This window comes from Dufourea novaeangliae, unplaced genomic scaffold, assembly GCF_001272555.1.
Source record: "Dufourea novaeangliae isolate 0120121106 unplaced genomic scaffold, ASM127255v1 scaffold172, whole genome shotgun sequence".
Lineage (NCBI taxonomy): Eukaryota > Metazoa > Arthropoda > Insecta > Hymenoptera > Halictidae > Dufourea > Dufourea novaeangliae.
This window is the reverse complement of record NW_015374058.1, coordinates 499,325-521,332: the sequence shown is the minus strand read 5'-3', so window position 1 is coordinate 521,332 and position 22,008 is coordinate 499,325. Positions and strand designations below refer to the sequence as shown.

Sequence of the window (22,008 nt, the reverse complement as noted above, 5' to 3'; positions counted from 1 at the left end):
TTGGCATAAAGGGTATGTAGCAGGATAAGGTGGTCAAAAGTGCCCTTAGACCAATTTGACGATATACCATTCGATCGCTTGTTAAGAAGAAACAGTTTGTGCCAAGTTTCAACCCTTCATCTCGACCACGAGGGTAGTAATAGAGAAAATTCGGATTATTGGATTTACCTCGGATTTTCCTGTTTAATAGCGTGCAACAATTCTGTAAAAAATCGGATAGATAAAATTTGCCAGGGCACGCGTTGGAGAATTTTTGACGATTTTTTAGGTGAATATTTTAGTTGTGAAAAAGCAAAGATACGGAAAAATGGTGTGAACAGTTTTCATTCTCACTTGTTCGAAACGTAGACACCCCCACCCCCCGGGTTAACTTCCCTTGGATGGGTTCAATGTGAAAGTTCCTGAGGTTATACGGAGTGAATTTGAACCCGGGCCGAATCGTCCGCCACGATTATGAGAGTGTAAACCCGGCTAACTTTCGGTGAAACTTCGCTCGACAAATCGAGTTCGAAACTACAGTCACGTGGCTGATCGGCGGGCGCACGTGTGTGCTTGTGGCAGTTCTGTAATCGTGGCCCTGGGATACACACTGCTACTACAGTGAAGTGTTCGAGAAGCGAAATTATATCTGTTACGCGAAATGATATCGATCTGATATACCGTAAATCATCGACGAGTGTTATGTTAAGTTGTTATAACTTTGTCCGATATTGTACACTTTCAAAGTTTCCGTCAGTCCTCGTATTCCATAATGCTCTGCTTGTCTGACATATCATGATAATGTACTACATGTCTGACATACCGTGACGATGTACTACTTGCCTGATATATCATCGCAGTGTACCACTTGTTTCACATACCATGATGACGTACTACTTGTCTGACATATGATAATAACATACTACTTATCTGACCCTTTATGAACATGCCCCACTTTCCCGTCCAATCACTGACCTAACCCACGCGTCTGACCAGTTAGCGACCCATTTCACTTTTCTGACCGACGACTGATCTACGCTATTGGATTTTGGTCGTTCGAATAATAATCCTTGTATCATAAATGTACTCACGATGTAGAAAGCAGGAGTATAAAGGCCGAAACCAGCGGCTCCCGCAGCCAGCATCAACATCCTGACGGGACGACTTCCCAGCGGGCTTAGATCCACCCAGGGCTGCTTAGGCGGCACCTTGGTTCTCTTCTCTTTCACTTTGCCCCGCTGATTCTTCAGGTGCAGCATTGCCCGCCGTTGAGGGTGATAGATGGAGGCACTCTTGTAAATCAAGCCCAGGAAGAAAGCCAACGAGAGAGCTCCAGTTACCGACTGCATCCCCCGTTTCCAGCCCAGCTTTCTGAGAAAACATCGTGAACGTTACGACCTGGGGAAAGGGAATTGCCCTTAAATTTTGTCATACAACTTTTCTCCTCCGTATCAAAACGCTACCCCATCGATTTCGTACCACATCGATATAAACACAAGGATTCAGTCGATACGTTTCGGTGGATTCACCCGCGAGTTCGATTTTCATCGTGCAGAAGGTCGTAAATGTTTTCAATGTCAATGTTCAGCCTATTATATTCGAGTGCTTCTTTTCTATTAACTTCGCACAATATTTACGAACAGTATTTTATGCATTACTTGTCATTCTTTGAAGATAAGAGCACAGGTGTTCTTGTTCTTATGCATTATGTTTTATTCATTATACCAAACTCCTGAATATTGAACTTGAATGTGCACACACGAAAAAAAAAAAATAATTTTTCGAGAATCTATTGTACAAGAAAGGTAGTCCTAGTTTAAGATGTTCTAGGTTGTGGATTCGAGGGAGTCCCGCTTGAAAATTCCAGGATCAACTGATGGGAAACACGTGACTGTTGGAACGTGCTCGATTGAGCGTTCCTCGCGTGGCTGTAAGCAAAATTGATTTGATTTTTTTGGTTTTGCCGCGGGACAAGAACGACGATGCCGTTCCTGAGAATCCGAAGCGTCTGTTCCATCGAGATGAAATTAGATTCCTCGCGACGAGTCCGCCAGCGTGTGCTCTGTTTGCCGACTGGGAAGTTCTCGTCGAGGGGGGTCAAAGCGACCGCAAAGTTCATAACGCGAGCGCGGCATGAAACACGAGCCAGAGGTTTCTACAGGTTTGAGAGGCCAAGGAAATACTACAGTCGGAAGCCATTCACGGTCTTGTTTCGAACGGCTTTAAAGTTCATGCAACCGAATCGTCTGTCGTTCTCCCGAAATGACGGAGTATCATCTTTATTCCAAGCCGCGAATGTCTATCATAGAGCTGCTCGTTGATTGTTTCACTAAAAATTAGGTGGTGCACAATACATAATTGCAGTGACTCAGATATTTAATTTTATGATTAATTTTGTACTCCTTGTCTGGCTATAGTCATGGTGGTTCTCCTTACTCGGTCAAAAGCATAATCTTCTTTTTTCAGAATACTTAGGGTCGTACTCCTTGTCTGGCCAAAGACCTAATTTCTTTGTCCCAGAAAAATCACGACCGTACTCCTTGTCGGGCTAAAATCATGGTCGTACACCTTGTCTATGTAAAGTCACGGTCATACTCTTTACCTGACAAAAAGCACAACGCCCATGTCTGACTAAAATCATGGTCGTTCTCCTTGTCCGGCCATGAGCATGCTTACTCTCCTTTTCTGGATAATATGATGTTTATCTGACCTACCATCATCCAAGTCCACTCACCCGTCCAAACACTTAACCCTGATCCGTCCCTTGTGTCAATTTGACACAATTTTCTCCGAAGATTTTTACTTTAAAGAATTTGCACATTTAACTATTTATCACTTCATTGTATTAATTTTTTACCATTGGATCAATTTGACACCGAGGGATAAATGAAGTTGGGAAAATGAGGGACAGATGAGGGTTAAACTTACAAAAAAAAAATGAACCCACGGACATCTTTTACTCTGTTTCTAGACTTTCCCAAGAGGTACCGATGCTCCGATTTTGAGACCGAGCAAATACTCACTCTGTAACGATAACTCCGCCTCCATTCGTCTCGTACCAGTAGCCTCGCGAGGAACGTTTATTACGTTCTTCGCCCACTCTGTCGTGTCGAAAATACACAACGCCATGACGTCGTCTCTCGGGAATGTGTACACTTTCTTTACGAAGCTCGTCTTACGTAAGCAACACCCCGTGTATATTACGGCACGATAAATAACCAGGTGACGAGGATTACGATTGTCGCGTAACGGCGAACAGTATATCACGCGGGTAACACGTGTCGCATTAATACCGTACTTATACTACTGGCCAATGTCGTTCTGCCGCGTACACAGAGCAGTACTAGCCCGGTAGTTAATGGTTTTATTGTTTCTGTCGCGGAACGCGATTAAATTCCACGCCCTCCTCCTGTTACACCTTCCAACACGAGTCACCCCTCTAACATGGGAGGTCTTTTTCCGTATTTTTTTTTTTACGAGGAGTTTCAACGTTATTGGAGGGACGGGAACAAACTTGACGAGCATACCATACGAAAGCATTCCCATGAATTTCTGAAAATTTCACGAATCCTCGCCCGACTTGTTAACCGCTCGTACATTTTCACGGGCACTATTACATATCATGCAACCTTATATTCATGTCAACGCTAATCAGGAACTTATTCCATTTTCTTCTTGACCCTTTATAGTAATGGTAGGCTTCCGAAGCTACTTTGTACGGATCTCGAAACAATATTGGGTTTCACTGCCAGTTTTTCTAAACTTTGAAATAAAATTTCCAGCTTGGTAAGCGATTTGGTCAACAAACGTGACAATCTTTCCGTGAACAAACTTGTGAGTCACTGTAGACCAGTGTGATTTTCTTGTCCGTGACGATATTTCTTTGGTCTAATTTAATTTTTTATCGTGTTCTATAACCTCTCTTTGGAAACTCTGCCTGAAATATCGGAGTAACCATAAAATCTCTAAAAATAGTAAACTCATTTTTAATTTATATTCAGAGACCGATATTTGTTGATGTCACGTTACATACATTTTCTTACGTTATCGAAAGAGAAACAGTAAATACACCAGTCACACGGTTCTTTTTCTCGATTCATTTTGTAAAACTTAAACGAAGTTACCAGGACCCGCGAAGTCAATGCGATTGTCTCGATAATTGATTGATGGAACCACGTCGGTGTCCGTTTGATTGATGGCATCACGGAATACCACCCCCTAAAATAAAAAAATTCAATCGTTCCGACGTTCGGTTACTCGGATACAGTTTCAGATACGAAACACACCGATTAATGCACTTTCTTTTTTTTGTTTTTTACCTTTTCAATACACCAGGTTACCGAGATAACTGGTCCTGTGTGTATGTGTGTCTGTCAGATTTATCGGGTGCGTGGGACGACGACCACGGAAACGGTTACCGTGAAAAATCACGTGGGCGTGTTCCCCTGGTAACGCCGGGGCGTACGTGGGCGAAAGGATCCACGCGCGTGTTACGCAGCAGAACTCCTACGTACTCGGGGCTCTCTCCCCGATATCAACCACCACCGTTTCTCTCTCTCTCGCAACCTACATCTAGCCGGGCACAACTGCCGTGTCAAGAGTTTCCCGTGAGGACTTCCGCCCCGAGACGTTTCGAAGGAAGAATGTTCCGTTGAAAACGGTGTAATCGTCTGGAGGAAATAAATTTTTTAAATTCCGTTCTCTCGTGCCGTTTTTCGCCGAAGTTCGAAAACGGACTTGGCGGTCTCTATATTGAGTTAATCCACTTGGCGGTATAAATATTGAGTTACTCCACTTGGCGCTATATGTTTGAGTTATTCCAGTTAATGGTTTAAATATTGAGTTATTTCACTTGATGATATATATATATATATATATATATATATATATATATATATATATATATATATCGAGTTCTTCTACTTGGTGATACACTTTGAGAGATACTGCTTCTATTATTAAATACTATCCCGATGGGATTTTGCTACACATCATAGTGAGATATAGTATTGTACTTCCATTATGATATTCTATCCAACAAGATTTTCTTTCGCACTGTACTGAGCTATATACTAAATGCATAACTGTCCACCAGTCATCCACCTCTGCAATTATAATACACTGCAACAGAATGTTCGCTTCATTTTTACTTCCACACAAACTATTCCGCAAGATTCAAAATATCAGATAAATATCCATCAACCTAGAAATTATTCCATAAAATTCTGACTTTATATGAACGTCCACAAAACCGAACTAATTTACGAGAAAATTTTACGTATTGTTAAACGACCGACTAACAGAAACCTACTGGAAACCCCACGGTGAAAATTACTTAGAACCGTCATTCCGTGTGGAACGAATTCAACATGTGTTTCAGCTAAATAGAAATCTCTCTGTCTGCCTGACAGGCCAACAAGCACACTCCCCCCTTGTCTGGCTACACACAGACCCGTTCTACTGTTCCCCAACCGCACCTTATATTACATTTGTCTGTCAACGCGACCCCGTTTCATCCAGCGCAACCGATCTGTTCATTTTCGTTCTGAGACGTGCGGTGTGTCGTGTATTCATTCTCACGGCCGGTTAAAACATCGCCGCGCGTTTTATAATGAAACGGGAGCCTCTGCTCGCGTCGGTTCCAATTGGTGGTGGGCGTCGCGAAACGAGTAAATTAGATAAACTGAAACTCAATCGTTAGCGAAGGGGTGGCGGGTGGGGTGAAAGGCTCATGTTACGCAGTGGAGTTTGTAGCCCACGTCGTTTCCCCTGCGTTAGGAAATTAGGAAGAATGGAATTGAATCGTCGACGTGGGGATGGCGCACGCAACCGACCGGTATTCAGGCGAATTCGGACTGGCTCGTTGTCAGAATATTTACGAAATCAGAGGGGGTGTGGTGGGGGGAGGAATGAAATTGGATCGTTAGGGGGCGAATTCTATTATGCTGGGGAACACGGAATCACTGTTATTGCCCCTGGAAACATCTCGGAAAAATAGAGGGAAAAAATACGGATGTTCATGATCGTGCTTTGTGAACGGACTTATACAGGGTGTTATGCTGATTACAACACTAATTAAGAATAATTCAAACTAGACATAGTTTTATTTCCGATACGAGGGATTTTAGAGTGTTTATCATAATAATACGCTAATGTGGTTAAGCTTCATTGAAATCTCTATTCTATACGGTTTGGAGGACAGATGACTCTATAAATGCATGAATGGCCACCGACTATTCGTAATTATATACGGAGTGTTTCCGATATCGTCGGACAATCAGAATCGGGATGTGATTCTATATGGAAAAATCAGTCGAAAATGTGCAATAATATTTTGTCGTTAGATGCTTCGTTTTTGAGAAAGGTGAAGTTGAGAATCGGTTGGATTGAAAGGAATCCATGAGATCGATGGAAATATTTCTGACTGACTACCCAAAGTCTCTGTGTCTCGATCATTTTCCTTCGAAAGAACAGAGTGCCCGAGTGTATTGCACCTGCAATGCAGTAGATCCGCGGCAAACCGTGGATCAGCTGTCTAGAAGTCGGCAAGAGCATTAGTCTCCCTCTAAACAGGTGAAATAACACTTGATCTCTGACAATTATTAAAACATCACAGCTCCAAGAACGTTTCATATTATTAAATTGCATTCTTTCGTACAATATATTCAACTATCCCTATGAACATATAATTGTAGAAATATTTATACTGAGAAACAACAGGCGCAACATGAAATCATATAGGCTGTGAGTGATCTTCAATCATATTCGTACGATGTCACGAGGAACCCTCTGATAAATCTGACTATAGACTATTTTGTACACATACAATTTTAATTTGTCATTTATCACACAATTGCATCACGAATGAATAATACTTTCTGGGCAATAAAAATTGAGGGGCAACAAAATACGCGCTTGACAGGTTCCACGCCAACACCTCCCAGTGGTGGGAATAACGCCTGGACAATAATCGTGTAGAACAAGTCAGACGATAATCGAGATGAGTCTGTATTCTTTTAGTTATATACCCCAGTGTGAAACACCTTCTTTGTTCACAGGCTGCACATAAATCCTTGTAACTATGATATTTACGGATTTGTCGTGGAAATAAACGTTTTTTTACTCACTTTAACACTAGAACTACCAAACAAATCAAAATGACTTGTCAGCATACTCCTATAACAATGATTAAAATATTATACCAATACATATTCTAAGATCTCTGGAACTTTTATTACGATATGAAAGTGAAGAGATTAGTTAATGTATAAGTTTGTAAATTTTCAACAGTTTGACATGTTTATCATCGGTAGTTCTAATGTTAATTGTACAATAAAGTTATCCTCAAAATTTCAAAGAGATTGGGTTTACTAATTTCTTCGCAATAAATTCCCCGAAATTCGTTCATTTCTAGCTGTTTACACTAGACTGCCTCCCCCTCAAGTGAAACGGTCGAGACAGTCGAAAAAACGCCTATCGGAGCGTGTTTCCCAACGGACAAACCGCGGACGTTACATACACGCGCGCACACGGTGGTGTAAACTTACCCGACAGCCTCCCTGTAGAAGACGCTGAAGAGCACTATTCCCACGCCAGCGCCAGACTGCACGACCATCTCGACGAACTCTCGTCGTTTCCTGAAGTAATGGCCCAGCACCACGCCGGCGGTTTCCCTGACGAGGCCCGCGCCGGTACCCAACACCAGACCATAGCTGTTACATTTTGCACCGTTGAGAGATCGTTTTGGTTTCAACAGAGGGGCGAAGGGGTGGGGGGGGGGGGCGATACGAATGTTTTCTCCCGACAGGTGCGACGGTCCCGCGAGCAAGGGAGTTTTGGGTAATGCTGGAACGCAGTGGGAACCGTTTCTCGAGAAATCGGAGACCCGACATTAATTATTCATTTGGTAGATAGTTGGACGGTGTTTGTCGTGAATATATCGGGTATGAGTGGCGAATAATTTCTCGAATAAACATTGAGAATTTATCGGGGGATGATTCACCCTGTGGCGGTAAAATATGTTAAGTAGACAGTTAATAAATTATTATAGATTAATTAATGAGTTCAATGCAAGAGGGAGGGTATGTCAGAAAATGTAGAAAATGAGATTTTTATTGATTCTGGTAACTCTTGGTGTTTAGTTAGTATCTCCTAAACAATAATTATATGATGAATCAATTAGGAGTATTGATATACTGTCGATTGCATCAGAAAACGTTTTAATAAATTATGTAGCATTTTAACGGATGCATCGGATGGATACAATTTGATTTTTTTATATCTTATTTCCTTTTCAAATATCAAGGTGATCTTGAGTTTTTGTTGGGGCATAGGCTCCCTTGTGCACTGGACCCTTCAATTTACAAGAAAAAAATTGCAACTCTCTTTTTAAAAGTACATCAAATTCTATCGTTGGTTAATATTCAACTAAATCCGTAGTTTCATTGATATGACGCAGATCTTGAAGTGTTCAGTCGAGAAATTCAACTATTCCCTTCAAAAATAAATAAAAATAAAAAAAAAGGGAAAAAAATGGCTCCCAGACACAAAACTTCACATTGATCGCTTGCTGCGTTTTCACACGAACAGTCACGTTCGCCTGTTCGATTATACTATACGAATGGATACTCTATTTCTGTACAGTACGAAGTTTACCACGAAATTAATCGGAAGCCGCTTGACCAACTACTTATTCTTCTCTAGACCGAGCGCGCCAGGGGTCCACGGGGCGCAGAGCGTGCGGTCAGTACATCTGCAACGAAGACTGATCATCTTCGATTTCGCCTCCTGGGAGCTTCCGTATTTCACCGTCGAAAGCCCCTTAGTTTCTCTGGTCGAGAGGGCGTGCGCCCGTCTCACCGCGGTCCTTGTTTGTTATGCTCGTCATTTTTCATCGTGTCGTCGACTCTGTTTGCGAAATAAATTGCCGGACGAGCCTTTGGTTCTCGCCAACGGTCGCTCCGAACCCACCGTTTCTCCCTTCTACTGGCACGTGAACACGGCTCGTAAAAACCGTGGCCCGTTAATTTGTCTTGCGTTCAGACGCGAACGATGAATGCACAAACCCCCGCCTGCCTTAATTGCTCCAGCGAAAATGAATTCACGTCAGCCGTCCCTAAAGGATTCGTCGTCGACCGTTTTTGGTGAAACACCATCTGGACGTGGATTAATCCGCGAGACAATTGCTTGGGTTCGTGGGACACACCTTTTGAGTCCACGCAGGGAATGAGAATGAATGGTAGCGTTATTCGAGAACGAGTTTTTCTATCACTGTGACAGTCAATTATTTTTTTCATGGGGTAATATGCATCGTGTAGGTGTCACAATTGCTTCGAAGTGACAGTTTTCGTTGGTTGCACTGTTATCATTGACCTATTCTGCTTGCTTGATAACGAAGGGTTTTGCGGGGTTCGTCTGAACAGTTTCCCAATTTTGGATTTTATAACTTGTCTGACCAGCGGTGGGTTATACTACTTGCATGTTCAAGGACGGTTAAAGATGACCAATCTTATTTTTAAGTCGAGAAACGGTTCCAATTGAACTTCTGTAACAACTCCTTGATTCCCTTTGTTATACTGATTAATATTCTACTACTTGACCACCAGGTCTCCCTAGCATGAAATTTATGGGGGTCTACATTAAGAACTTTATGTCGAACTGTTTCCGATCCGATCAGACGAAAACTTCTCACTCACCTGAGTAGCACCTGGTGTAACTCAACGGCGAACGAGGTGACCAGGGACGCCAATGCCAGCACAAGACCGCCAATCACTGCCGTAAGCCTTGTATTTCCGCGGCGACACGCGCACACGACCAGCGGAGCCGAACCACGGGAGACCGCAGCACTCAGCGCTCCAGCCCACGCTAAAACGTTAATTCGGTAGTTACTACGGGGCACGTAGACTAATGTCCCATTGGCTACGAACAGAAATATCCGTTTTCGTGTTTCTTTAGCGATAAATGTCTACTCTAACTAGTTTCTGACTTATGAATATGTCATTTTGTCGTTTGTCGACGAGGAGGTTATGTGAACGATCATTGCTGGATCTTTTAAGATTTATATATTTTAAATTATCAGTGGTCGATTTTTTAAGATTTAAACCTTTTGAGTAATAAACCTTGGATTTTTAAAAATCTATATTATTAAAACGACCATTAAACAATATTATAATGCACCGTAAAGAAGCACGTTATTCAAAAATAAATGTTCACGTAGAAATGATGGATGCGTCCTAGGGATAATGTTTACTTTAACACAAACTATAACTCTTTAACAATGTAATACATTTTACAATGTAAACCATGTAACACGGTCAGTAACCGAAACACCAGCTCTTTTTATACCTACATTTCTGTTACACGACACATCCAATTACTACACACACGTTTACAAGTACACAAACACCTTATCCCAGTAAATTTTTCTAAAAATTTAATACCGTTCTCAACGAGCGCGTGCCACAGCGTCCCTGAAAGAGGTCTTTCCCCCTTCTTTCCTTCAATTTCCCCCTCCACCGTTTATCTCGTAAAGCTTAACTAGCAGAAACACGGTCCTCTAGCCGTTGCAATCTCAGCCCGAAGTATCTTTCACAATTTATTTCCTTATTGAAATTGCAGTGGGTCGCGACACGCTTCCACGCGCGTCAGGATCCAACACGGCGGAGTGGATATATACCCGAGGGCGATGCTCGTTTCATACGTGAGCTCCTCCGTTGACGTTCTAACGAAATGCTACGACGACTTTGACGGTGCTGTGAGTGCACGATCGTAAAGTGACGCGAATCATCGAACGAATAGAAAAAAAAATACACCGAATAAACATGAAATGTTGGGTCGAACGTTTTATTCTAAATAAATTCCACTGTACTGTGTGAGAGAAGGCGATTTACAAAAAAAAGTCGCGTTAACTGCTCGCTGGATAAGTAAAAATAAAAGAAGATAGAATCTGTGGGAGCCACAAGGCTCGTTTACCAGTGTCCACGCTACAAATCCGCGACACTCGTGAAAAAAAAAATTATTACATAAATTTCGAGGATCATCTCTGGTCTTCTAGCCCGTTTCTTTCTGTTTCATTCATGCAGAAAGGGACGGTGGTCCATTGACGAGTTGAATCATGGCGTGTTTCGCGAGAGCCGCCTCCTTCAACCGTCCAGGTGGTTATTCCCTCCTTTACGGTTAATTAGGAGTCGGCGAAGAGACTCGACCGGCCAATTCTCGTAATTAAACGAACGACGGGGGTGGTGGGTGGCCGCCGCTTTGTGTTATGATTTTCTAATTAGTTCGTACAGGTGGAAAAAAGGCCGACAGTCGCGTTCTATCGTTATATTCCATTCAGTCACCGTTAAAGACTTAACACATTTAGAATACATACTCTTAATTCTTCTGTGAAACTATAATACTTAATAGAACAACGGTTAAATAATATCTTGATATGCTTAGAATACATAGTACCAATTCTTTGGTTAAAGAAAATGGTAGGAATAAAAACGATCCATAATACTAAAGTTACAATGCTTATCAGAACGACGGTAAAAAATACTGGAAATCATATAAAAACCTGGATAAACTATTCAGGATGATAATTCATTCTTTCTTAACGGTAAACGAAATGATATGAAGACCAGTCTAGAATAGCAATGTGCTTCATTTACATCAACATTCCCATTTTACTCGTCTATTTTATTCTACGCATTATCCGCCTTTGACTATCCCCCATCTCGATTCTTTCAAACGAAGCAGTGCATAATCATTCTACTATCCCAAACGCGACCCAAATACCACCTGCTTGACTAATACGATGCAATTATACTTATCGGACTCCCAGCACACAGACCCTTGTCACGGAACCTCTTCGCGCACGAACCACTCGAATGTCCGTACAGAGCGAAAGAGTACAAACATAGCTCGAGTATCCCGATGTATCAAGTATTTATTGACTTTTCATCACGACTCTACCCACTCTGATCGATTTCATCAGACGATTCCAAATGTTTCGCGTGCCCAGGCGCGGAACACACAACGGTTACAGCCTTCTGGTAAAAGAAGGAACGTGCTTTTTGCATTATTCATCGGTCTGCACGAACCTGGCCTCCCTTTATTCCCCCTTCCACCATCCCTTCCTACGCTACCCCCCCAACTATTTTTCTTTCCCGTTCGTAGCGTCTCGTGGGCGACCTGGTGGGCGGAACTTGGTCAATAATTTTCGCGGGTATTAAACACGGCGGAAGTGCAGAACGTGTCCCATCGATTTCTAGTTAAGCGCGGCGAGCTGAGATATCGCCCTCGGCTTGATAACGCCGATAAGCACGGGGAACCTCGATGCAGTTGGCAAGTTAATGAGACCCTCGTCTCGTTTCAGCTTTTTCTTCCGTCCCCCCTTCTCTGGCCCTGCTTTCTACACCATCGAGCACAAACTGTGGAAAGAACTACTCGAAATCACGATGTTGATTTACGATGGTGGAAACTTTAGTTACAAGATGAAGGTACTTTAAGGGAAACACACGGGATTGATGTAACAGTCCACGGATTTTCTTTTTTGTCCGAGGATATAAGCTGTATAGAAGAAAATCGTGTTGAAGAAAATGTATAAATTCATTTTTTATTTACTTTAGAGGATATTACTCTGGGCTGTGCGGGTCAGACCACGGAGCTTTATGAAATTACTCGTTTTTCTGGATCGTTAGATTGAAGTATCTAACGGTCCAAAATTTTTGAAGAGATACGGGATTTATTAAGTCACTTATGAAATGAATTTTTATTATATTTTTTTATAATGGATTCGTTGGTTTTTTTATGCAAGCTTCTATGCATCATAAAAGCATATGTTTGGCTGCTATTTGTCTGTGTATACGCTGACCTACACTACTTGTGTGCCTAAACACGTACTGGTATTACTCCGTTCTCTGTGTACTAATCTCTCATGCTTATCTATCTACATGTCAAGTTACACCAACTGTCTGCCTAGACCCCAACTTTTACCACTTACTTACCTGCATACTAATTTCTACCACTTGTCTGTCTAGATACTGACTTCTACCACTTGTCCGCCTAGATACTAACTTCGACCACTTGTCTGTCTATACACTAACTTCTACCACTCGCACGTACAAACTCAATCCTCTAATACCACACTGAAAACATCCATGAAACCGGAAACTCCGTTATCTTAATACACCTAATAACCATCAATTTGTGGGTGTTCATGGAAACACAGAACGTCCTGACTCGTCTCCAAGGGTCGAAATCAAATACAGATCCTTTTACAAACACTAAAATCTCTCAAAAATTTTATGAAACCTTCAATTACATTAAGCTTCGAACAGTCATGTGCACCATAGAAGCAAAGCAACCACAGTCTACGAACAATCCTAAACGGTCCTCGGAAGTTCTCCGCCGAACGATTAGAACATTCAAGTGAAACGATAAAAAATCTCCCGCGGTTGAATCTCTCGTTTCACGACTCAGGATTCCTTCTTCGCCCACCGCGGGACCCACGGAATAATCCACGGCTCTCCGGGGGGATCTTTCTTATTAGATTTTTATCCCAGGAACGTTCGAGCGTACGGGACCCGTGATAAAACTTTGAAATGACACGGGGTCCGGACGGTGGCGAGGTGAACGGCGGCATCGACGTTTAAAAATCAACGACACCTGGATATGTAAGATTTACGGTTCACTTTCCTACTTCCGCAGGTCAGTACCACGTACCGTCTTCCAATCTCCTCTCGACTGACGTTCGCGCGCACCAGTGGAAACTCCGCTCGCTTTCAATCACGAGCCCGTTACACGAGAACTTTGACCCGTCTGAACCGAAACCTCGTTTCCCACGTCAACCGTTTCACCCTTTGGGAAATTCTGAACGGACTGACTTCACTTTGCGGTGGACGTCGACGTTTCAGGACGATGATTTTGTCTGGCCTTTTTGCGATCGTTATCTCCGGTTCATTCACATCATGAATATTTACGCCCTTTTTCTTCGTTAATAAAAAAAAGAAAAAAAAAACACTACACGAAAGTACGTCGCAATTTCTTTTAACACTACGACCACCGACAACGACACTCTGACATCGTGTGAGTCTCAACTAGTATTTTTCACATAAAAACAGTTATTGAATTTTTTTTTCTTACGTACATAGGAAAAACAATATTTTATAGATTCCTTATCCTCTAATAGTAAGGTCAAGCGTTAAGTCACAGGTTTATGACAGCTGTGGAATGACTTTTTTTTTTATAGTCTGTCATCATAAATGGTCGACTTCTCTCGCGACGAATCGTTTCACGGAATTGTCCTGTGCCCGATATCCTCCCGTGTTACACAGCGATGACCCCTTTAATAAACCGGCGTCGAGTTTTCGAATCACGTAATTGGACAATTATCGAATCCCCGGGTCCGGCTATCACGTTGTTCACGTGCTGTTTGACGATCGCCAGGGAGCTGGGGTCGTAACATTCATCGGGAGGAGGGAGGGGAAGGGGAGTGCAACAGAAAACCCGGGATTTCTACCCGTTAATGAAATCTTCAATTTACGGGGCAGGTCGACCGTAAGGCGCGTGAATCGTAAATTATTTGGAGTTTGCACGCACACACACTCACACCCATAGATACTCCCAATCGATTTCCCAGTTTCGTGTGCGATGTACGGCTTGTTCGATGATAATTTGCGAAGCTTCGAGCATTGGGGACGATGTTCCATTCCTCTTCTGTATATGTGAAGTGTATGGAATGTATGAGCATCCCCTTAATGTTGGATCCACTAGAAACGTCGAAATAACTGGTTTATAAATTATAATACAAGTACGAGGGAAATTTTGAACGATGTATTCTCTGTGAATTTATGACGGAATTACGAGAACTACGTGGAACACTATTTTAGTTTTGAAGATTGGATACCCAACTATTTACTTGGTTCTTTTAAAGTCGTAAATCGTCAAACATTCAATGCATTTAGTTAATAGAGGCTGTTGGGCTTGATTTAAATTATCCTACCATATTAATTTTACGCAATAATTTTGTAACGGTATTTAAATAATCCAGCACTCTTTGCAATCTATGTGTTACCTATTTTATATGAAAATGGGTGACACGTGGAATGCAAATATGGCTGGATTACCATATTTGGGTGATCTGGCAGTCAAATTTTTAGAATTGTTATACTGTTCCATTGTCTCCGAACAAATCCTCACCACTTCCCAGTTTTTAATCTATTTGTTTATCCACACAACTGTACCTCTTTGGCCATCGTTAAGATCTTATTTTACCGAATTATCTATAGTTATAATGTCTTTCACATGCATATTCATAAGAGATATCATACTACCGGTCTGGTCACGAATGATCCTATTCTACCTGCCTCCCCAGGGATGATACGATGCCACTGGCCTGTGCTGTTACGATCCCAATTCATCTGTCTACTACATGCTACTCTTGTTTGTTCCGAACCGAACTGCTTCTACTTGCCCAACTGCATACAATCTGTGTTGCTGTCTGTTAATACAGACCCCCCACGTTCCACCTACTGATCCACCGGAAATCCTATTCTACCTCGTTTATAAACGATCTTGTTTCACGCATTTGCCTTCTGATCATTGTTATCCGATTGCTGGTGAACCTATTTCGAATTATATTCTATCTCCTATTTGAATGGATATTGAACGAATTTACGCTTGTTAGAATAAATTATTATTAATATTATTATTATTCGACAATACTGTGCACTTCGTCTGGTCAAATGCGATCCTATGTTCCTTAATTAACATTTCACAATTCATTTAACGTCACTTACAGCCATTTATGCTTTTCATTCCAATCCCAATTTAATTTGAATTTCAATGTTAATTTCAAGCGCGTTATTAATTAAATTTCTTAAATTAAACCCTCGAAAACTGCGCGTTACATTGGTAATTTATGCAGTTCGATATATCGATCCGTATCGAAATGAAACGCAAATTGGTCGGCCAGAAAGTTTCGATTATCATCAGCCCTCGAAAGTCGCGTGTCCCGTAACCACAGTGATCACCGAGAGTCTTTATCGAACGTTTGGACTACCAAGTTTCAAAAACATTCGAAAACCATCGGTGCTCGTTCGTCGAACTGGGTCTCCAGTTGTCTATCAAGCCGGCAATCTTTTTTCCCCTCAACTTTCCACGTCGAATTTCCACGATGATTTTTTTTCCCATTGATGAATCGGCGTTATCCCCAGCGAAGGAGATATACGTACTTATCGAAACGCTAAATTTATCGAGCTACTAAATTATTCCGTATCGAAGGTGACTCTAGTGATCGTTGAAAAGCAACGAAGTGAAATATGGGTGAATTGGCGAAACAAATTTTTCTATCACGAAATTCCTGTAATTCGATACACTCCGAGAGGACCACTCAGGAAGCAGCGTAATGGTTTATTTCGGAAACGAGCATGATTATACGATTATGGGTAGATCACGATCCATTAAATCGAATAAAGGCCAGAGGAAAGTTTCGTCGACGACTATCCCACTCGTACCGTGAAATATCGCCGTGATAATTCCGATAAGATTGCCCCTATCTCTTCTCCCTGTCCTATTCCGCTGGCGCGCGCGCGACTGGGAAACTTTTCTATTAAAGGCACCGGCGCCATCCCCATCGCCCGTGATCTCGTAATTTCACTACCTGCTGATTTCGAGTTCTTCGTGGTTTTCTTCTCGGCTGAAATAGCTGACGGGGTCTCGATGAAGACGGAGAAAATTTTCAGATGAAAAATATCTTCCCGATTGTCGCGTTGCGTTGTTTCACGAATATCGTCGGTTGCCAACGGATCTAAATATCGGTGTATGTACACGCTGTTCCCAAACTGGGTGATCGAAGTGAGATAAGCTGCCATTAGTGTACTAAGTATGGAACGTCAGAACCGGTAGCTGGGTTAACACTGACCACATGAGAATATCTTGTGATGATTATGATTAATCCTTGGAGTATGGATTATTATATCAGGTAGGTGAGTCAATCGTGACCCGTCACTAAATTTTGATATTCTTAAGATTAAGCTTTTAAATACGGAATATTAGAGGCAATGGTTGGGTTGCTCGCGACCCATAAGATGCCACGATATTTAGGATTAATTTTTGAAATACGAAGCGACAGAACCGATGGCTGGGTCAACAGCAACCCATACCAAAAGTTTTGGGTACAATCTCAAAATAAAATTTTTGAGGACTTCTGAGTGTAATATAATATCCTGATAGATGAATGTTTAAACGGTGAAGCTTTCCTTTAACGATCAATGATTCAGCTTATAACCGCAAACCATCCTCCGAAACACTTAGCCTTCCCCACCCCTCTCTCCGAGTCCCGAGTGGCTTTCGTCCGCGACCGAAACGCTTCCCAAAGGGCTACAAATAATCGTTCGACCGAAACAATGCACTCAACGTAGATTCCAGAGACTGAAATCCGCGGTGGCCAATCACTAAATTTTGCCCATCAAGCATCCTATTGCACAATTAAAATCTGAAATTCACATGGACAACTTTCTTTCTAAGCGATTACGTGCTACTAAATACCCAAAAGGTACTTATGTCTTCTTTATTGCAGCAGGCAACTCATCGCGTGAACACGTTTTCTATAAATCATCGAAACTTCGTAATTGTGCTCAACGTTTTTTTCATCAGACGATTTTACTGAATTATTCAAGATCAAGTACTTTACTGGAAATGGGAAAAATCAAAACTTTGTAACTACTCAATGGTTTGATGGTCAGATTATTTTACTGAAGTGTCGAAGTATTGTATTTTTACTAGAATTATTATAACATAGAAAATTGCGAAGAAGTACATATTTTCTCAGTTATCGAAGCAGTATCACTATCGGAATTGAAATAATTAATTACAGGAATCATTTGGATTGTCCAGGGAAACTGATTCACTGAACGAACATCGGGCATTCGAGCTCTATGATCCATATTCCATGGTATTCAAACACCGCTGAAGCCAGGAACTCGAAAAAAGGGGACCAGGAAACCGTATAGACTCGAACTCCGGCCAACGAACTGCAAACTTCGCTCTGAAACAACATTTCTGGGGAGGGGGGGGGGGGAATCCTTCACTGAAACTGAATATAGGAATTCGACCGGTTCTCGTGTTCTCTAGAGAGTCAGGAATTTCTAAAGCTACGTCTCCACATGTAAGAAATTTTCGAGGTCTATTACCGATAGGAAAACTCAAGTGGATACGTAGCATTTGTATTTGTTATGTTACGTATCCACATGAGAACAATTATCGAGGCTTACTCTCGCTGTGTGACAAGTTCAAAAACAAGTATACTATCCTAAATAGAAATAAGAGTTTGTGCTACGTATTCACTTGACAGTGTACTCTTCTAAGTCTTATACACTGTATCCACGTTAAACTAGATTTCCCCAATTTTAATTCTTAATAAACCTGAAAGCTGTTTGTCAACTTATGATGTCTTTCCACTTGAAACTCATAAGAGTTCTAGTCCTGGCAGTGGAAGTGATAATTTCCGTTGCGTATCCACTTTGGAGCAGACTTTCGCAATTTTTTACTCTTGCAGGATTCGAAAGCACTTTTTCAACGTCCGAAGCAACGTGCCCACTTGAGAATAAATTCGGACGAGTTGCATTCCCAAGAACAGACGTGAGAATTTACACTGTTTATCGACTTTAAATTAGATTTTAATAAGTTCCGTTCTCGACAGACCTAGGAGCAATTATTCAAAGATTCTGCTACGTTTCCACTTAACGACAAACTCCCACAAATTTGATTATTACAGTAATTGCAATATCCACCGCAGACTAAATTGCTCGATCAGTACCTTTGATTTCAGTCCCAACAGACTATCAAACTCAACCCAACTGTCGAGTCGCCTCACAGTATCAAGATTCTATCCACTGGATCTTTTTTCTATGCTAGCCAACCAACTTTCCCAGACAATGCGGGACTGAATATTACGGATGTTTCCGGCGGCGAGACGAAATTCGTAGCCAGCCTGGAAGAAGATGGCCAAGGGGAGAGGGGCTTGGGGATGATAATCACGGGACATCACGGGCCGATCCTCTGGAGAAATTGTTCGCTAACGAAATGTCTGCAGCCACCGTCATTCAAACAAAGTCGCCTGAGCCCTTCCCTCCGTTCGGCCCTTCTCCCACTATGCTCGCCTTCAATTCTCGCGTCCGCCCCCGGGGGCTACATGGCCGACAAGGGCCGCTCTGCTCCACATTTTATGCGAAAATCCGTGAAACGATGATCCCCATCCCAGTGCTCTGTCAGCCTCGACGCCCTCCGATCAATCGACGCCTTTCGGTCATTCCTACTCCGTCAGCACCGCTTCAACGATCATTAATACCGCTTAACACGCGATAAATTTTGCAATGAAATTTTCGGTGATTTTCAGGTAATTTTAACCCACTCATAGTCGTGATAGACCTACATATATTATGTTTTTAGGCGTTAGGTGTATCCACAAGTGATCCAGTAGTTTTTTAGGAAATTCGTGTTAGATTCTATGAGAGTTAAGGATCAGTCGAAATAATTCTCTTGTATCTTATATCCCATTTCCTATTACTGTCACCGATAATCATACAGTATGAATTTTGTTACAAATAGTATATTGTTTATTAAAATTAAAATGTTATTCATATGTGTAGGGACTTTCCCTCCTAAACTGTCCTATACATTTTCTTTACAGTATTTCTTGCAAAAATTTTGTAAATCGTGACGTAGATAGAAAAATCATAAAAATCATAAAATTCTCGATGAGTGTTCGAATGCTCCTCGGCACTGGACATTAAAAATTTCATGAATTAATGGCCATATGCGGCTGAAATAAATATCATTGGCTTCAGAATTCCAAGCTCCACCACTATGCTAAAGGAACCTTCGAACACTCACAGAAGATTTCCTGTACATCTGAGAATAATCATTCCAATGATTATGTTCATCCATTTCGATCGACTATTTTCTGTCGCGGATACTATACGGAAGTGCACCTTTTCAGTGATCAAGGTGTTGCATCTCCACTCTCATTCACAATCCAATCACTTGAACTGTATATCGACCGGAAGCGGTGAACAACGACGAAGAAAAAAAGAGGAAACGTTCATTCCCGGTTGCTAGTCGTGTGTATTGTTTCCAACGACTCTCTCGTTCTCTTTGCCATCGTCTGCGATGATTTCAACAGGTACCGACTAGATCGTATGGGAATAATTTAAGTGTCCCGACATTTTTAGCACCATCGGCGGCGAACGTACATACCACTGGTCGCCACAGTTCCGCGGGACGTCGCCGTGCACCGCGAAACGATCCATTACTCGTGAAATACAACGGCGCCGAGGTTCCTCGGGATTGTTCCTCGATCTCTTCCGGCCACAGTTTCCAAAAGCTCTCGAGTACAGCCGGTATTTACGGAACATAAACGATTACACGGACTACTCTTCGGGCTCTGAACTCTTGGGAAAGAAGACTAGAATGCACGAGAGACGTGTGTACCCGGGGTAATTGTATTAGTGTTGAAAGAATAAGAGATTCGCGGAGGCTCGTTTGGAAAAATTTGAAAAGTTGTTGTTTGTGGAGTGAGTATCAGGCTAAGGATTATTCTTGAGAGTACAGAGTAAATTTTTCTGTAATTTCTAGACGCAACGGAGATTGAGAGCATACGTTTGTAATAAATGTAATGATGTGTTTAGCTGTGGATGCTTCCATTAATTTCACTGTAATTCAAGCACTGTGGCATTTTGCAGTCTTTCGGTGAATTAGTGGAACCTAGAATGTCTGAAAAGTAGAGAAGTTGTTGAATGTCTTGAATATATTGGAAGTGCAGGTCTTGAAGGTACTGAATGTATTGAAAGTCTTGAGCGTTTTGAAGGTATTGAAAGTCTTGAGCGTTTTGAAGGTATTGAAAGCCTTGAGTGGCTTGAAGGTATTGAAAGTCTTGAGTGTCTTGAAGGTATTGAAAATCTTGAGTGTCTTAAAAGTATTGAAAGTCTTGAGTGTCTTGAGGGTATTGAAAATCTTGAGTGTCTAGAAGATATTGAAAGTCTTGAGTGTCTTGAAAATCTTGAAAGTCTTGTTAAGTCTTGGACGTCTTGTTAAGTCTTGGAAGTTTCGAGTGTCTTGAATGTCTTGGAAGCATCGAAGACTTTAAACATTCTGAAGGCTTGAGGCTCTTAAATGTCAAGAATGTCAGGAAGAAACAGCTGTGCTTCCATCAACATTATAATCGCCGAAGCTTCAAACAAAACGTTTATTCCTCGCTGACATCAGTTTGTCAGACAAAACGTGCGCCGTTCACAAACTGTATACAAGCATTTCAATGGTAAATTGCGTGTCGCTTTTCTGCGCGTAATGTTTCGACGACAACCCCACGCAGCGTGAATCTTGCAGTTTAATATGCACCTACGCGAAACTTGCATCGTGCAGCAACGGCCCCGGCTATAAATCCCAACTGTTTCTTCATTGAATTACTCCGGGCTCGCTCGTTATTACTACAACACTTGTACACACGGCACTGCTGCGCGTCGGGAGTCGCGTTAATTTTAATTTTAAAACGCCCGTTTCCTCTTCCTCGTCCACCCACGATTCCCGATTTTTCGTTATTCCACGCAAACGCCGGCAACAACGAGTTTAAGAATCATCTGAACTTCGTTTGTATGTACTAACTAGAAGATACTAATTTGAATATTCACAGATATTCTACGACGATCTACAGTTAAATATTTATTTAATGGGTTAAACTTTGGTGGACGTTGTGTGGGTACAAAGTGATTCAATTCAAAAATTTCACGCACCACTGCAGTTTACAGGAACTTACTAAATCGTACAGTTGATTCAGTTACTGGCTATCAAAAGTTTCCGGCGAAATTGTAGTTCTAACGTATCTTTTCAAAAATATATAATATGAATGAACTCTTGATATACCCATACTGAGGATACACTGCTTCATCAGGTTTAAATTAAAAATGTTCTTGCATAAAAATAATCTGTTCTTTTGTTTCTAAGAAATACAGGCGAGACAAAAGTTATGACAAAGATACGGACAAGTAA

General features: G+C 41.7%; 1 protein-coding gene across 1 annotated transcript in view; it reads right to left on the bottom strand.

Moving 5' to 3' along the window:
* LOC107190099 (monocarboxylate transporter 11-like) overlaps positions 1 to 22,008 on the bottom strand; it is a 62,329-nt gene that overhangs the window by 9,356 nt on the left and 30,965 nt on the right. Inside the window, exons 5-7 of the mRNA XM_015578832.1 lie at positions 9,675 to 9,843; positions 7,527 to 7,691; positions 1,071 to 1,350 (exon numbers count right to left, since the gene is read on the bottom strand). Coding sequence (XP_015434318.1) covers positions 1,071 to 1,350; positions 7,527 to 7,691; positions 9,675 to 9,843 — 614 coding nt within the window. The remainder of the gene's footprint in view (positions 1 to 1,070; positions 1,351 to 7,526; positions 7,692 to 9,674; positions 9,844 to 22,008) is intronic.